General features: G+C 32.7%; 1 protein-coding gene across 2 annotated transcripts; it reads left to right on the top strand.

Annotated features, from left to right (window-relative positions):
• The first annotated feature begins 8,374 nt into the window (after nucleotides 1-8,374).
• On the top strand, nucleotides 8,375-18,588 carry LOC114262762 (uncharacterized). 2 transcript variants are annotated; one of them, XM_082877926.1, is made up of 10 exons: nucleotides 8,375-8,731; nucleotides 10,551-10,703; nucleotides 13,131-13,346; nucleotides 13,647-13,829; nucleotides 14,196-14,417; nucleotides 14,946-15,062; nucleotides 15,148-15,291; nucleotides 15,593-15,694; nucleotides 15,962-16,030; nucleotides 18,025-18,588. In XM_082877926.1, exons 1-10 carry the CDS (start codon nucleotides 8,525-8,527, stop codon nucleotides 18,259-18,261), a joined length of 1,650 nt encoding a protein of 549 aa, XP_082734052.1. In that variant the 5' UTR covers nucleotides 8,375-8,524; the 3' UTR covers nucleotides 18,262-18,588. The 2 variants fall into 2 exon arrangements, with proteins under 2 accessions (XP_082734052.1, XP_028058958.2); XM_028203157.2 differs by lacking the exon at nucleotides 14,196-14,417 and having other exon boundaries at nucleotides 8,442-8,731.

Here is an 18,588-nt window from a genome sequence, read left to right as displayed (position 1 = left end):
TCATCATGCAGTGTCTACAACAATCAAGACTATCCTCCACCGATAACCCAAAACAGTTATTTCTAAACAGATAAATAAATCTACCAAACAGATACTTTATTTCATTTTCCATCGGTGAGTGATTTATCAATCCAACTATATCATTCAACCACAATTCCATCTAATTTCATGATTTCCAAATCAATTTCATATTCCCACAATTTACCATATTAATTATTTAAACTTAATTAGAGCATTTTTCTCATTTTCTCAAACATCAACCCTAAGGCTCAATTTCATCAATTCTACACTAATAACCTCATTTTCCAAGGTCTCACATACACATGGTGCTCAACAATTGAAAACCTCTCTTTTATAATTTCAAATCCAAAACCCTAACTCCCCAAAGTTTCCATAACTCACCATTAATACAAAATGACTAAAATTTATGCTAAAACTCATAAAAATGAGTAGTTTATCTATACCTCAAATGAAGAGACTCAAAGGAAAAGGAGAGAAACTTGAAAGTGCTCCAAATGCAAACTTTTTTGGATCAAAACGAAACCCATGCAATGCTTTACCTTTCTTACAAAGAGACTAGAGTAGAAGACCCCTAGAACAAGGTGTATTTGTAGAGAGCGAGTGTGTGTATAGAGAGAGAGAGACAACCGGATCTAGGGTTTGAATGAAGGAGATGATGAAAAATTCAAGTATAACACGTTGCTGCCAACTGATATATTCGAAGCTCACTCGAGCGAAGGAGTGGTCGCTCGAGCGACTAGACACAAAGGAACCTCGCTCGAGCGAACAACGCGAAGCTTCAGGTCTGCAACCCAGACGCACACTTGAGCACAAGAGTTCTCGCTCGAGCGAAGAAAAGCAAAACATAGAGCTCGCTCACTCGAGCACAAGAAAGCTCGCTCGAGCGAAGAATACCAACCTTCAGGTCCAAAAGAGACTCAGACGCACGCTCGAGCGTAAGACTGCTTGCTCGAGCAAATAGACACAAGACACAAAGCTCGCTCAAGCGCACAAACCCTTGCTCGAGCGAAGAAGCAAACACCCAAGGCTCGCTCGAGTGCACAAACCCTCGCTCGAGCGAAGAAGGAAAAACCTGGGCAGCAACCTTTTGTTTCAACTCACAACTAACCTGTGTCAAACCTGCCTAACACATCCCAAAACTCGAATACAAGGAATTAAAGGACGGAAAAGAGATATATATATAACAATACTCAACCATGGAACCCAAGTCCAGAATACTATAAGTAATGGGGAAAACCGGGGTCACTATATCATCTCAAAAGACAGTGATAGTAGCAACAGTGACAATAACAATTATGATAGTAGGGTGCGGTAGCAATGTGGTGGTGGTGATGTTGGCGGAGTAAGAAAGGAAAGCCAAGCAGTAATTGTAATATGTGCTATAAAAAGGCTAGGGGTGCTCAAGAATCGGATTGGGTTAGGTCATCTTTTATCTGCCATTCATTTGAATTTAGGCAAATTATGAAAAACCAATCTACATCTGTCTGCTTAGCTAGCGGATTCGAATTGAGTGGGTCGTGTGGGTTGGTGGATAGATGCGAATCAGTTTGATGGATGGACTTTACTATTTTGGACATTTTAAAAACTATTTTTGAGTAATTTTTTACTATTTTGGGCTCAAAATTTTTTATTATTCATTTTTTTTATATTTTATAAGTAACAAATATAATTACTAAATAAATTTTAACACACAGTTTAAAAAGCATAACATCATTTTCTCAGGGGTATTGGCAGATCCTGTGGTTGGGTTGCCTCCCATTCGCCATTCGTTCGAATGTGGGTGGATTGAAAAAATTGCATCCATATCCATCTATTCGAACCATTAAAACCGTTCATTTTGTGATAGAAAGCCATTATTTGTTTTTGTTTTAAACAGAATAACTAAAGTATTTGTGGCATTTGAAAATCTATATTTATATATTTAATATAAATATTAGTTGTAATTTTTTATAATATTATTAAAAATTAATTCAATAATTTATTAATAAAAAGATATTTATAATGCAATAAAAAATTGGATAAATTACAAATATATCTCTTAAAATTTGCTTAAAATATGAATTAGCTCATGTAGTTTGGAAAATTACAAATGTCTTTTTGCTAGAATTTTTTATTTAACAAAATTAACTGAAAAAAATAAAATTCTTAACTGCTCTCCTATACAATAATAAAATTACCTAAATTATTAATTAAAATAATTTTCTTAAATCATTAAAAACTGTTAATTGACTTGATTATTTATTAATAAAAAGAGTTATTCGTTATGAAATTAAAAATTTTAAGAGGCGGGATGTAATGATCCAATTTTTTATTTTTTTTTAAAAGTCAGTGCATAAAGTAATTGAGCAATATTCGAATATGACTGTTGTGTAAAATTCTATGTGAAAATAGTCTAATTTTTTATTTTTTTTAAAAATAATTCCCTATCTCAGAAAATTATGAAATTTTTGTATGTTGTTCCCATATGAGTGTAGCATGTTAGGAAAAAAAATTCAAAATTAAATGATTAGCATTTATTTATGAAAATTTGTGAACTGATTGGCAGTTAGTGTTAAAGCAGAATTTTGATATTGAGTTTTGGGTGTATAGACCATGACTTCAGATAACGTTTGTTGGGTCTATTTTCATATTTAATTAGATCATATTTGGCTTATGAGTGAGAATTTAATTTAAGACCCATGACTTAGAATCAATTTAATTTGGGGTTGTGTATAACTCATGTTTAACTATTTGGTCCGTTTAAATTTTATGTGAATGGTTGGGACCATTTTGGGAGTTGCTATTATTTATTATACTGTACTATAATAAATTTTTAAAAAGTAAATTTATGGTGTGTACCATACGGTGAAAAAATTATATATTTTTCTAGTGAATAAAAAAGGGATATATTTTGTAGTGAGTAAAAGATAATATTTTGTGGTGAGAAAAATTATATCATTTTATGATTTATCTTACAAAATTTTGAGGGATTTTTAATTTATGGTGTTGGGTTGGGTGAGAATCCTTGGAAAAACAAACCCACGTGGGGTTGCTCCTCCACAATCTTTCAGTTGCACCTCTACCACAGACACTTGCACCTTCATGTGTTAGTAATTTTTTTCTATTTCTCCCACATGTATACAATTCTCCCTTTTTCTTTTTCTTTTTTGAGTAGAGAGCTCTGTCTCTCATTCTCCTCTGTGCCTCTCTCTCTCTCTCTCCATTTTTGACCTCCATTGTTGCTCAACTTTTGAGCTTCGAACGAGAGTCCTTAAACTGAGATTTTACAAAAGTTTTGTAAATGAAAGCCAGAGAACTTGTCCTACTCTTTGTAGAAGTAATCTCAGATCAAAAATTCAGTGAGGTTTGCATTTTTAGATCTGCTCATTTTCATTATTTGAGGTAGGGACTTTGTTCATATTATTGCTTTAAATCTGTGTTAGGGATATTTTGAGAAAATATATCATGATAGGAAGCATTACATATATTAATATCGGATTTTTGTTTGAATAATTTTTGGAAGAAAATTATGTTAAAATGTTAAAAATATTGGTATTCTGAAATTGATTTGGAAAAATCAACTTGTGTTGGCAATATTTGTTAAAATCCGAAAACAAATTTAATAGTTTATGATTAGATAGTTTATTTTGAGAAAAATAACGTTGAAATATTATCTCATCTTTGCTTTTTTTAGAATTTATTTTTGAGAAAAATAAATTGATGTTGATGGATATTGTTTAAATTGTTAAGTTGGAATCATAGAGTTGTTTTGAGATTAAAAACTCTAAAAGTGTTAGATTCATGATATTTGATGAATGGATATATTGATGATTAGGTTTTGTTCATTTTTTTTTGTAAATGAAAATATGAAATGTGAACTTTTGAACGTCTGACCTTAAAAAGTATACTCTTGGACATATTTCATAATTTTGATGTAAATATTATATTTATTAGTTAATTTTGGAAAAGTTGTGAAAATTATTATGTGTAGGAAATTTGGAGAAAATAAGTGAGATTAGTTGTTTGGTGTAAAACAAAATTGAACTAAGATTATTAGTTAAGTTAATGTGATTTGGTATTTGGTCACTAGTTTGACTAGTTGAGTTGTGTTATTATAATAATTTCATACCTCAAATTCATATATGAAATGTTGGAATTGTTTTAGCGGTTTTTTACAAGAAAATAAAAGAATGAAATTTTAGCTCGTTTAGAGCAAATGGATATTTTGAATTAAAACATAAATTGAGTTATCAAATTATTTTTTTTCCCCCCGATTAACTTGATGATGTAAATGTTAATAATTCGAAAGTGAACACTTGTTTATATTTTATAATTATAGTCAAAAGAGGATTTTGATATAAATGATTAAGGGTTGGTTTGGGATGTTCTAAAAAAGTGCACTTTTTGACTTATTGGCTTATATGGGTTGGGTTTAGGTTGGGTTTGATGTGATGTGTTAGAGAGGTGATGTGATTTAAATAAGATGATCTGACTTAAATAGGATAGTGACTTTTTGACTTTAAATAAGTGTTGAGAATATTTACTTATGTTTATTGAGAATTATGATTTAACTTGAAGATGCCGAGACTTTACATGCATAAGAAAAATGAGAATTTAATTCTATTGAATGTTTGGGGTGGTGATGAGTTTTGGAAAGAATGTAATTACATTACATTAATAAAGTATGTGTGTCAGAAATGATGAAATTGATGAATCCGTTTTTGTGTTGTATGTTATTGATATTGATGAATCTATTACTTAGAGATTCTGTCCTTGGTAACTGGTGAAAGGTTGCATTGTTAGTGATAGAATGATATGGATTTAGGTTAATCGAAAACTTACATGTAATGTACTTGTTTTTATATTGGAAATGAAATGGATATGGTATGTATTGTGATTGGTTATTGTGAGTGCTATAGATAGGGTTCCTTTTTTTCCTGTTAGCACCTGGTAAAGCGTGGCGCATTGATAACGGTTCTGCTCCCTTTCGATTTGTGCCTGGTAAAGTGTGTTGAGGTTTTGCTCCCTTCCGGCTTGAGGTCTAGTAAAGCATGACGTTTTGAAATATGTTCCACCCCCTTCCGGCTCGTGCCCGGTAAAGCGTGTTGTGGTGGTTGTGGCTTGACGAAACTTGATTGCATTATGTTATGTGATAGTAGGTGATGATGTTATGGTAGATGATTAAAGTGAGTCACTGAAGTTGTTTAATTATTTAAATTAACCGGTGTTTGTTAATTAAATAATTTGGACATATTTTTCTATTGGTAGTCGCTCAGCTTGATAACTTGTTAATGAGATATGGATCTATTTAAGTTAATGAGATATGAGTATGCTTGTTGATAACTTGATTTATTTAAGCTAATCGGCATGAGTTAATTAAATAATCAAGTTGGAATAGAGGCCTTGCTAATAGTCATTGTAATTGGTGGGTTCATTTAAATTAACTAGTATAAGTCGTTAAATGAAATGTATTTGATTCTTTGTTGGATGTCATTATGAATTATTTAACTATTGGATTTAACTGACAATTGGGTAATTGAATAGATTGAAAATGATGTCTAGTTGACGTTTGGAATATGTTTATTTATTTAAGTTAATTAATTGGAGTTAATTAAATAAATTGGATTTAAGAGATTAGGTAATAAAATTATAAGGTTATGGCATGATATGATTTTATGTATGAAAAATGTTTGAGAACCCCTTTGGGGATGACCCTCACACCCCCAAACCCCCAAAGTAATCTTAGCCCTCCATGTATGTTTGGGGGCCACTCATGTATGTATAGAGTCCACATCATGAGTGGTCCAGATTTGTGGGGGTCATGTGGGGGGTGGGGGTCTCAATCATTGCTCTTTATGTATAAGTATGGTATCATTATACCCTCAGGTTTGTTTGTTTGTTTTTTTTTTTTTTTTTTTTTAATAAATAATGTTATAATACAAGATTGTTTGGTGAGCTACTAGTTTGCTCACCCCTGCCTGTACATGTACACAGGGAATGCTTTTTGGACTTGAAGATTAAACTGTTGGTTTTACCATTTCATTGTTGTAATATAGTGATGAATTGTAATACTTTATTTGTTTATTTGGTTGGGTGCCCTTTCTTTTTTTGTAAAGAGTAGTGTCCTCTCATTTATTGTAACCTTTGAGATATTCCCTATGAAGCACATATGCGGGTACGGATATGGGTACATGTACGAAACGGGTACGTCAATACAACAAATTCTTTAAAAAGTAGGGTATAGGTACGAGTATGGCTAGGGTACGCCAATTTTTTTTTTATTTTATTTTTAAATAAAAATTTATAGCTAAACATCTAACATATAAATCAAAATTTCAATATCAAAACTAAAAAGAAAACAACTTGTTTAAAAAGTTATATAATTCTTTCTTTTTCTTTTTTGATTGTTTTAAATAGGATAAAAAAAGAGTAAAATCATGACTCATGGGTAAAGGTTGTTGGAAAAAAATTACTTGATATTTTCAAAATTGAAAGAAAACAATTCGAAAATTTAAGTTGTTCCTTAAATTTTATATTAATAATATTTAATTATAAATGATTCAAAAAAAAATTTTAACTTTACGTTATTATTTGAAATTATTTTATGAGTATTATGATATTTTTATTATATTTTTCTTAAAATAAAATACACTAAAATATAATATTTTCTATACAACAAACTTGCATGGCCCCCAAGACTGCTCGCCACTCACGCCTCATTTACTATATAAATAGCTATCTATGAGCATCATCATCATCACCAAACTCTCTCTCTCTCTCTCTCTCTCTCTCTCTCTCTCTCTCTCTCTCTCTCTCTCTCTCTGGCGTCCAAGTTTTATATATAAAACTTCGAGTTTAGTTTAAAATAGTTAGTGGGTCACAGTGAACGAGAGGTAAAAGTTGAAATTAAAGTTAGAGCGAGTTATTTTATACCTTGAGTTACCATACTATGTTTTACATATGTTTTGAGTTACCATAATTTATTTTACGCAATCATATTTTATAAATTATATTAATGTTTCAATTACAAAAATTATTTTCTGAACTCTATTTGTTTAAAATGAAATCTATGGATATGTTTGTTTGACTTTTAATAATTATTTGACTATGATTATATAAATATTTATTTTTGATAAGTACCACTCCGGGAGTCCCATGCTTTAGGGGACTTAAATAACCATTGGCTCTCTGATTAGTCATGTTGTGACCCTCTGTCTATCATGGATCCACTGACACTCTGATTCTGGTATGGAGCAAAGTGTTGTACGGAGCTAAGTGCTACACTATGGTGAGAGTCACCGCTAAAGTTCGTACGAGTCACCGCTTGAGTCCATACATCTGTTCTGTTCTATACCGTGGTTATGATTTCTGGTGTGGAGCAAAGTGTTGTATGGAGCTAAGTGTTACACTATGGTAAGACCACCTCTTGAATCCATACATCTGTTCTGTTTCATTTTGTACCGTGATTATGATTATTTTTTTAATATAATTTCTGTATTATATGTCAAATGATTTCTGTATTATATCAAGCTTTGTTTAGCCAATAATTATCCATGGTGAATTTTATGCCCTTATGCTCTTAGTATAATATTTCTCACTCTGCCATGTACTTATAGTTGTTTACCAATTTCCAAGAAATAATGCAATTCAGAAATAACTTTAGGAGAGTTTTAGATGCAGGACGGCAGAATAGACACACACGGTACTTTTATGGTATTTTTATATGTAAATATCGATCTTTTTGGTCAATAAATTTTGTTATAAAAATTGGAGCTCCAATGATTATTTTGGTACTCTCACTTAAATATTTTTCCGCTCGCGTTTAGTAATTTGTTTAAGAATTGGCCAAAGGTAACTTCAGTTACTAGCCATCATGATGTGGGTACGGGGAGTGGGTCGTGATAGTTACAAAAAATAAAATAAAATCACCTCGTCGTACCCACGATGTACCCAAATGTATTTGCTGTACCCAATATGTGTACGATCGTACCGATACGCATACCCGCATCTAGTAAATATCCGGTACTCGTACAACACAATTTTTAAAATCCCGTGCTCCATAAGATATTCCATTTGTAACAATTATATTATATTAATTGAAATACACATAGATTGAGTTTATGGTTTCATTCATAATATTTTCTTATATAGAGTAGTGAAAAAAATAAATAAAGAAAGAAAATGGTTAGTGAAAATGAATTTTTGATAATAAATTAAATGAGTATGAGATTTTTTTAAAAAGCCTCACGTTTCAGTTTCAGTTTTAGGCGAAAAGTTAAAGAGTTATTATAAATTACAAAAAAAAATGGTGTTTTTCAAATGAGACTTGGCACATAATGTAATTATTAAAAATACATAAAAAAAATCACATTTTAAGCCAATCTCAAAAAAACATATTTATAATTTATCCATTTATTTAAAGGGATAAAATATAATTTATATAATCAAGTTAGGGATTGAAATTGGGGAAGAGAAAAGAGCGCGAACACAACAGACGCACCTTTTTGTTCTGCTTTCAATTTGAATGGAGTTTGGAGCTTGTTCTAGGGTTTTGAACACCAATCAACCGTCGTCGTCGTATTTCAGCCCTACTATCAGATTTCAACCATGCTTTTCAAATGCTTCGTTTCAAGTTTTCACAGCTATTCCTAGCAGAAGCGATTGTTGTTGCAGAGCCATTGTCAAAGATTCCGACAACAACATCAGTAGTATGTCCGTAGAAAAGGAAAAGGTTGTTGTTTCTCTCATCATCACTCTAATAGTTTGTGTTTGTGTTTGTATACCATTATTATTATTATTATTATGTACAATTGCTCGCTGTGGCAATTGCCGAATTGAAAACAACTACTTTATCTATGTTTGTATTCATAAGGCTGCAAAAGAACCGAGCTGGAGCTCAGCTTATCGAGCTGGTTTATTGAGCGTGAGCTCGGCTCGTTAATTTAACGAAACTCAAGCTCGACTCGGCTCCGTATATATTTTTTAATATTATTTATATAATTTAATATATAAATAATATATTTATTATATAATTTAAATAAAAATAAACGAGCTGAACTTATGCAAGCTCGAGCTCGGCTAGTTTACTAAACGAACTGAGCCAAGTCCTTAACGAGCTGAGCCGAGTTTGTTCATGAACAATTCGGTTCATTTGCAGTCCTATGTATTCATGATTAGTGTGGATTGGCATTTATAATGCGTAATTAGGGTTAATGGTGTTGATATATTAAAAATCCAACTTTCTGAACCTTGTCACTTAAACCCAGTTCGGGCTTAATTAATTTATTTTTTAAACACAGTTTTATTTTTTTTAATCGTTTTATATTTTTATATTTAAGGTAAGCAGTTAGTTTTATACCCAAAAAAAAAAAAGAAAAAGAAAAAGAAAGTATAGATAGTCAACACTCAACACGCTGAGGGTCTACACAGCACACCCAAGCCAAAAGCTTGACAAAACATTGCACCTATCAGGATAAGATTAATTGTGTATTAACATTGCACCTAGCCTACTAAGATTAATATCTCACAATACGAGAGGCTAGGCGAAATTGTCACACTCTTAGGCAAACAAGCTAAAAAATACTTCCAAAACCCTGGAAGTGGACAAGATCCATCCATCAAGCAAAACAAAACTGCAGCCACAAGGAGCACACATGCACATACGTGTATAAACTTGTTTGACTAAATGATTTCGAAAACTGTTTGGAGAAATTTTTATAAAAACACCCATTTGGAACTTTTTTCCCCATTGTTTTCAAAATTTTCAAAACTGTTTTCGATAAAAAAATGACTATTTTCAAACTTTTTATTGTTTTATTTCAAAAAACTAGAAAAACAAAATTGAAATTTTTTGAAACGATACCAAACAGGCCAAGGAGTTGTTGCTTATATCTGTATCTATGTATAAGTTTATATACATGCATAAACTTTCTTAGGTATGCATGCACAAGTGCATGCTCACATACACATAGGCATGTGCGTAACTATGCATATATTGTAGTTTGATTCACTTTGACTCCAAAGGTTTCCCATTGAAATTGTAGGCAACTAGTTTTCAGGGTAATGCATTTGCAATGCGACGAACAAAAATCCCATGCCAAGCAAGCTCAATCTAAGCACGAAACAATATGTAGGCTATTTTATTTTTGGGGTTTAGTACATTGGTGGCTGTAGGAGAGGGGAGTCTTTCTTATGGTAAGACTTGAACCCTTGACCTTCTAAGTTCTAATGAGATGCAAGGGTTCTCGCCAACTAGGCTAGCCCCAGTTGGTTGATATGTAGGCATTCTGTTTATCAAAACTAAAAATATATGTGTGTATGTGTGTGTATGCATGTGTGCTAATGATCCAACAAGCCTTTAATGCGACTATGGTAACTCAATGTTATAGTATATTTCTAATAAATGTATGATGTTCCTATAATTTCTATACCATTCCTCTTCCATATTCTGAGTGTTGGTACATTTTCATAGATGCAGTACCGGATTAGTTTAGACCACTAACACTTGTTGTATTTCATGCTTTTTTTAATCTGTTTTTGGACCTTTGTAGGTAAAGAAGATGTCTGGAGAATATTCTCGTGACTTTGAGCTCTCAAGTTTGACAGCTTTGTCACCTCTGGATGGTCGTTATTGGGGTAAAGTCAAGGACCTGGCTCCTTATCTGAGTGAATATGGCCTAATTTACTTCCGAGTTGTGGTTGAGGTATTGTTCTATCGTATATCATTTTTACTTGAAACAGCAAAACTTTGTTATCGTCTTTGTTGTTATGAACACTTTTAAGTTACATGTACGAGTGGGTTGAAAGAAAAGACAGAAATATATGAAGCATAATATCAGATTAGTATCACTATAATACATAGTTTATATCATGGTCATAATACCATCGACTTTTGCATTTCCTGGTGGCTTACAGTTTCAAAGTGTTGAAATAAGTGCAATATTTTGAACAAACAAAATTCAAGTTAAATGCTTTGGGGTCACAAATTTTTCTATGACTGTCTTTTTTCGGATAACTAAAATCTCCTTCTTGAAAGTGGTTTATTTTTTTTCAATAAAATAAATGTAATGATTTTTTACAGTAAAGATAAAAAATGCTGACTCTAATCTAAAATACACGAGCCTATTGTAAAGGAAATATTTCATAAAAGACATTAGCTTATTTACAATACAATTATTCCTTTTTTCTGATGACAATAAACTTCTTTACAGTGCTGCTAGCTCTTCTTGAATTGTTTTGTATATATGCTTGTACAAATTGGAAAAGCTTGGTTGATAATTAGTGTTGTGTGGTGGTCTTGACAAAGTTATCTGGCTCGGCTCTCAAGTTAATAAACTTCAGCTTGAAATTTATTGAATGTTATGTACTATTAAGATCACTGTGCAGCTTAGTGGAAAAAGTTATCTGCACAATTGCTTGGAATGTGACTCTGCTTAAATTCAAATCATTTGTGCTTGTGCAAAAATTTTGGTTCAGCTAAAATATTGTAAATTGGGTTTTTTTAAAGCTAAACTCTAGCATTGTTTCAATCATGTATATTAATAAATAGTCAATGAGTCTTGATAACTTGGTTCTGGAATCCTCAGACGAGGAGTGATATACTGGATACAATTGTCATTTCGTTGGCCAAAACTGATGAGAATTTTTTTTGAGGAGTTTTGAGATGCCCACCACATGACTGAAATTTTATATAAAATTCATCTGCCCTTTGATGGTTTTTACGGCATTGTGTTGTTAGAGTCATCATATTCTAAACCATGCTCAAATCATTTAGGCAAGTTTGTCTCTGAGAATATTTTCGGTGAGCTTAATCATCATATTTATGCTTTAGGAAATTTAGGAAAATTTAATTAATTACAAACAAATCTGTTCAGAAACATACTTATTCATAAAAACATAAAATGAAGACTCAAAATAACTTGAAACTTGATTACATAAGGTAGGCCTGTGTGAAATTGCTAATTTGACCTTATTTTTCTTAGCATGCTATGCATCAATTCAGAATGTATTTTTGAGATTGGTATGTAGGCTGAATTAGCTGATAATACATCAAGAAAATTACAAGACAATGCATCATTTTGATATAAAACTAGTATGCGACAGATAACTGTTAAGTGATCCTTGCTGCAAAACATTGCAGTGTGTGTGTGCGTCTTTGTATGTCTGTGTAGAGAGAAAGATAGACAGACTGATTGGCGGATAGACCGATGAATGCTACAAGTTTATGAATAATAACTAGTGAGCAGTATGCAATTCAAAAAGTGTGGATGCTGATGCTGCTGCTGCTGCTGCTGCTATGATGAATTCTTCTGCAGCAGCTTATAAGCATGGACTTGGAATTTCTCTGTGGTTGAGCTATCCACTGGAGTATGCTAACTTGACTAATTGGTTATGCCGATTCAAACAAGATTTGATCGTTTTTTAGATGATGTCACTGTACTTGACCCATTGCTTGATTGAGTTTGGATCTTACAAATTTACGTGTTAAGTCAATTGACTAATTCCACTTTGATTTGACTTAGATATTTGGATTGAGTTCTTCAGTGGCTGTAAGGACAGATTTTCCAAAGGATTAAGACTCTGAAAACATAAAGCAAACAATTTTTGGGACTAGGAAATCCCCTTTTGTACTAATACAAACTTTGGGGTGTCATCATTTGTGAGTGGAAAAGTATATGCTGACTTCTTCAAGTTTCTGTTCCAGCTACTTATTGCAATAATAATAATAACAATAAAATCTACTCCAGCTATGCAGCCAAGATCAACAAAATTGTCACACTTGTTAATGGTGGTTCTGCTAATATATGTTGTCACTGGGAAGTTTGTTTATGAAAAGCCTCTGTGGTTCTGCTTCAATCTTAGACCTGCATAAATCACCTGTGTTATTCCCATTTAGCGTCTGAAATTGATGGGTATTAGCTATGCATACCATGGAATGCAGTGGTTGGTTAGTCATCTGCAAAGATTGGTTAATTTGATTCTTCCAATTGTCATTAATATTTGTATCCACTTTCATTATATGTAAATTTTTTTTCTCTTTGTGAATTTTTTTTTTTTTTTTAATTCTTTTTCTTTTGGTAATTTTTTAATTGTGAAATGTTCGTTTCTTAACAATTAAAACCCTCATTCAGATCAGATGGTTGTTAAAGCTTTCACAAATTCCTGAAGTTACCGAGGTTCCAAGCTTCAGTGGGGAAGCACAGTCTTACTTGCAAGGATTGATTGATGGATTTACCATAAGTGATGCCTTGGAAGTTAAAAATATAGAGAAAGTGACAAACCATGATGTGAAAGCAGTGGAATACTTCTTGAAACAGAAATGCCAATCACATCCAGAGATTGCGAAGGTTTGAACTTGTCCTCCAGTTTCTTCAGTTACTAAAATGACCAGCTTTAGTACATTTATTTGACATAATTCAACTGCTAGTGTTGTGTTGTGATGCCTATCATGATGTTAATTTTGCTAATGCAAAATTTTTTAACAGCTAACCTGTTCTCTTTCAATTGCTCAAGATAGTATAATGACTGCCTTAGTGTATTTGACATAATTGAATTGTTACTGTAGCCAGTCTTTAAGTTGCAGTGTCTTTCATTATTACTGTTGCTATTTGAAATATTTTGAGTAGCTAACCTTCTCTTCATTGTAGGTGCTTGAATTTTTTCATTTTGCCTGCACATCCGAGGACATTAACAATCTTGCCCATGCATTGATGCTGAAAGAAGCTTTGAACAGTGTCATATTTCCTGTCATGGATGAATTAATTAATGCAGTTTGTGACATGGCTAAAGCTAATGCTCATGTTCCCATGTTGTCTCGCACTCATGGGCAGGTAGATGAATTTTTTATTTTAAAAAATAATAGATATATAGATGTTGCACTGCAATTCATGAGAGAGAGACTGCTCCATCTGATTAGTACCCTTCATACATTGGATTATCAAGAATATGCATAATCACTTAAAAATAACTAAATTTGATGACTAAAAGGAAGAAGTGGAGTTGATGAAAAATTACAACTGATTGGAGGAAAATGGTTTATTTACTTTAACTCAAATTGTTGGGATATATGCTTTGTTGAGTAAAGTTGTATACTTAACCTGCCTGGCATATGGTGGTGCATGCAATTGTGTTTGAACAATGGTTTTAGAGCTAATAGAGTCATCAATAGATCACTTATTTGGTTTATTGTTTTGTAGCCAGCTTCACCTACCACCCTTGGAAAGGAAATTGCAATTTTTGCTGTCAGATTAAGCAGGGAAAGGCTGGATATTTCTCAAGTTGAGATAATGGGGAAGTTCGCTGGTGCAGTTGGAAATTACAATGCACATCTTGTTGCATACCCTGAAATTAAGTGGCCTCAAATTGCAGAGGAGTTTGTGAATTCTCTCGGATTAAGTTTCAATCCCTATGTGACTCAGGTGTGTGTTCCATGCACGAAATTTCTTCTCACTTCAGTTTTTATTAGATTTCTCTATAATTTTTTGCAGGCCAGAATAATTCCTAGAAATTTTATCTACACGTGTTAAGTTAGCAATCTGTAACCACATTTTAATAGCTCCTTTTGATATGCTCTCTGTTCTCTGTTGACTCGTACAGACCAACCATCCACTACCCCCGCTGCTCTATGTATCAAAGCTAGAGAAGTCGGTAGTCTTTATTATCTATTAGATACTCATTAGTGGACTCTCCTTCCAATTTTTTACATCCAGTCCTTGCTCCTATTGTTTTTAGCAAATGCTTTCATAATTTAGCCATGTGTTATAGGTTAGTTGCTGCTCCAGATTATCAATGTCATAATTTGAACCACTGGTCTAATAATATTTTTTAAAAACAGAATGATTATTTAGGGATATTTTTTAATGAAATTTACAGAGGGCTTGTGATGCAAGCATCTTCATGTGTTTACCTGTTCTTTTAATTTAATACAATTTGAACTTGCTATGCAGATCGAAACTCATGACTATATGGCAAAACTTTTCCACTCACTTATCCAGTTTAACAACATCTTAATTGATTTTGATAGAGACATATGGGGCTACGTATCTTTAGGTTACTTCAAGCAGGTGAGCTTTCTGATATATTTGTGAATATGTTGCTACTGGTTTTCCTCAACTAGCACTTATGTTTTTCATGTTCAAATGCAAGCAGATAACTAAGGCTGGTGAGATTGGGTCGTCAACCATGCCTCATAAAGTAAATCCCATTGATTTCGAAAATAGTGAGGGCAATCTTGGGAAAGCTAATGGAGGTCTATCCCATTTAAGCATGAAGTTGCCTATTTCACGTTGGCAGGTAGAACTGTGTGTGTGCTCTCCATGCAAAGATATATACAGTCCCATAGTATACTCAGTAACATTGATAAGCTACATAATTTTTAGGAACCAAAAGTGCAGGGTAGAAGATTATATGGCATTGGGAAAATATGATTTCCTTACCATATTGCAGATCCAAGTTAAGTCTGTATAAACCAAGCCCAGTAAAAGGAAGGATTTTGTTAGTTAGAATTTTTCTCATCTAATTTTAGTGGTGGTGATAGAGTGAGACATGCTTTCTGTTTTGGAAGTAAATATTTGTTTTTGTATGTTATGTGCAGCGTGACTTAACTGATTCAACAGTTCTGAGGACTATGGGTGAAGGTTTAGGACATTCTCTTCTTGCGTACAGAAGTACATTACAGGGAATATCAAAGCTGCGGGTAAAAAGTTAAATCAAAAAACATTACTGCATAATTACTAACTACTTTTCATCTTGTCAACGGTAGAAGTGTAGTAGTAATTATCTGCTTATTATAGGTTGTTTTCTTATGAAAATATTATGTCACACATTATTACTCTGATGTTATTGATATGATGAAATTAGCATTTGCTATTTGACTTTTATCAGGCAGCATTCTCCATTGCCCTTGCCATTGTTTACTTCCCTTTCATTATTTGACTTTTTTGTTGAACTAATTTTGCCATAGGTTAATGAAGCTTCTTTGTTTGAAGACTTGAATGAGTCATGGGAGGTACTTGCGGAACCAATACAGACTGTATGTTCCTTTCTCCTAGTTTACATATCATATTCAATCTGAATTTTTTTTGGCCCTCTCTACAGATTTGAAGGATTAATATTGTGACTGCTAAAGAAAATCTTTTAACTGAATGCCATCAATAACTCATATTGAATGCTAGTGACAGTGATTGACTGATTTTATTTTATCTTTCCTTCTCGACACTTGTTTGAATGAAATAAACCATTCTATGATTTTACTTCATAGGTTGATATTCATCCTATGCCATATATTACTATGGATCACTCTGTGTTTAATGGGACAATTAAATGCCTTCAGAGAGCCTTATATGTAGTTTGGGTTAATTACACTTTTCACCCCTATAGTTTAATCCAAATTTCAGTTTAGTCCCTATTGTTTTAATTTCAATGATTTGTTTTTAAGTCTAGTTTCAATTTGGCCATTCCGTTAAAATTTTTGTTAATTTTGTCTATATGTATATCTTAGAAAATGTTGCAAAAATTGTTAGTTTTAACATCCAATTTAGACGTGTGACCAAATTGAAACTACATTAAAAGTTTAGGAGTCAAATTGTTCAATTTGAAATTATAGATACTAAAGCTAAATTTGAATCAAAATATAAGGGTGAAAAGTGTGATTAACCCATATAGTTTTATAGTGAGAGCACAAATTTGCTGAGAGCTGATGCATAAATGGTTACTAACAAGTACTAGCTGCGGAGGATGATCCCATTCTTTAGAGTGCAGGTGTTTGTGTTTGATGATCCACAATTCGGCCCTAGAAATTGGCTTGGGCTTGACATCACTGTAATAAATGATTACCTTTGAAGGTGATATCTACCTACTAGTCTGACAAACATACTACATAATAATATATTTATAAACATTCAAGAAACCCTAGCTAAAAAGTTACCAATGCTAAAATAAATTCCAAATATAAAATATTATCAAAATTAATTATTAAATTCTATTTCTTCAACCATCTTTTTTTTTTTGCTCTCCATTCGTCCCATCCAGGTACTGTTTGTCATCTATGGAAAGTAGACATACCTGGTGGATGTATGTCATCATGTTCATGTCTAATGCATTTGATTATTTTATGGGTTATTTATATGGAGACCTCCTAAACTATTGAAGAATATCACTTTGACCCCATAAATTACAAAAGCGTTCAAGTGAGCTCTTTAAACTATTGAGAAGTATCACCTTGACCTCCTTTACTATAAAAGTGCACAAATGAATCCTCTAACTATTGGTGTGTTTCATTTTGACACCTTCCGTTTCTATACCGTGAATTAAATCAAACTTTTTACATTTTTGAGACAAAAATATCCTTCAACACTGACACACCCAGTAGCACTTCCTCTAAATTTTCCTCGAATCCAACTCCCTAAACCTCTTCATCTCCATAATTCACCAAACACTAAAAAAATAACATCCAGTAGTAACACAAGCTCAAACAAGAAGGAAATCACATCCAGTAGCTAACAACCACAAAACTTGGGTGATATGTCCTGCTACTGTGGCATGAGAGCTCTTTTGAAAACTGCGTTCAAGAGAATAATCCTGGAAGGAGATTTTTGAGATGCATGAACTTCAAGGTAAATATTCATCAAACTAATTAATATACATATATTTGTATTATGAGTTTTTTTATTATTATTCTTATTTTTAAATATTCTTTCTGCAAAAATATATTTACAAAGAATATTTTAAAAACAATAATTATATTTAAAAAAAATTAAAAAACAATAATAATGGAATTGTAAATATATAGAATGGTGAAGGGTATTTTCATCTCTAAAATGTCAAAAGTTTGGTTTTAACTTATGGAGCAGTAACGGAAGGGGTTAGAGTGTTTAGGGGGTTCATTTGTATCCTTTTATAGTTTAGGGAGTTAAAAGTGATAATTTTTAGTAGTTTAGGGAGTCTCCGTATAAATAATCCTTATTTTGTAGCAAATTGAGAAGTTTTGTCGTTAGTTTTCATGTTTTTTCTTCTCTATATATGTAGGTTATGCGAAGATATGGCATCCCAGAGCCTTATGAGAAGCTGAAAGAGCTAACCAGAGGAAGATCAGTTACTGAGGAAAGCATAAGGGAGTTCATAGAAGGTTTGGAATTGCCCACCCAAGCAAAGGCTGACCTGTTGGAGTTAACCCCTCATACCTATGTTGGAGCAGCCATTGAATTGGCTAAGGCAGTTGATATGGCTGTGAATTTAGTGAACGGGAGTAAGATATTGGACTGACACTCGGAAGAATTGCAAAATTTACTGGTAATATGGGTTTGTCTGCATTCAAAGATTCAATCACTCATTTTTGGAGGAAAACCGATATTTTGTAACTAATTTTCATGGTACTGATATGTATTATGGTGATGACACATTTCAACCCTCCTTCGAGCTTGCAGGTGAATTGAATAGGTGGAATTTGTGCGACTCAAAAAACGGGAAATAGATTTGCATGAGAAATTTTTGGGTGCAGGTACCATGCTAGCACCCCATATGTGGTATCCTTCGCCCATATATGGGATGTTGAAATGGAGTGGAATGTTAAAACTTCTTGTTGCTACACAA

Source organism: Camellia sinensis, chromosome 7 (assembly GCF_055761805.1).
Source record: "Camellia sinensis isolate YWXY chromosome 7, ASM5576180v1, whole genome shotgun sequence".
NCBI classification, from domain to species: Eukaryota; Viridiplantae; Streptophyta; class Magnoliopsida; order Ericales; family Theaceae; genus Camellia; species Camellia sinensis.
Note: the sequence above shows the minus strand (reverse complement) of the source record. Positions and strands in the feature narration are given on the sequence as shown.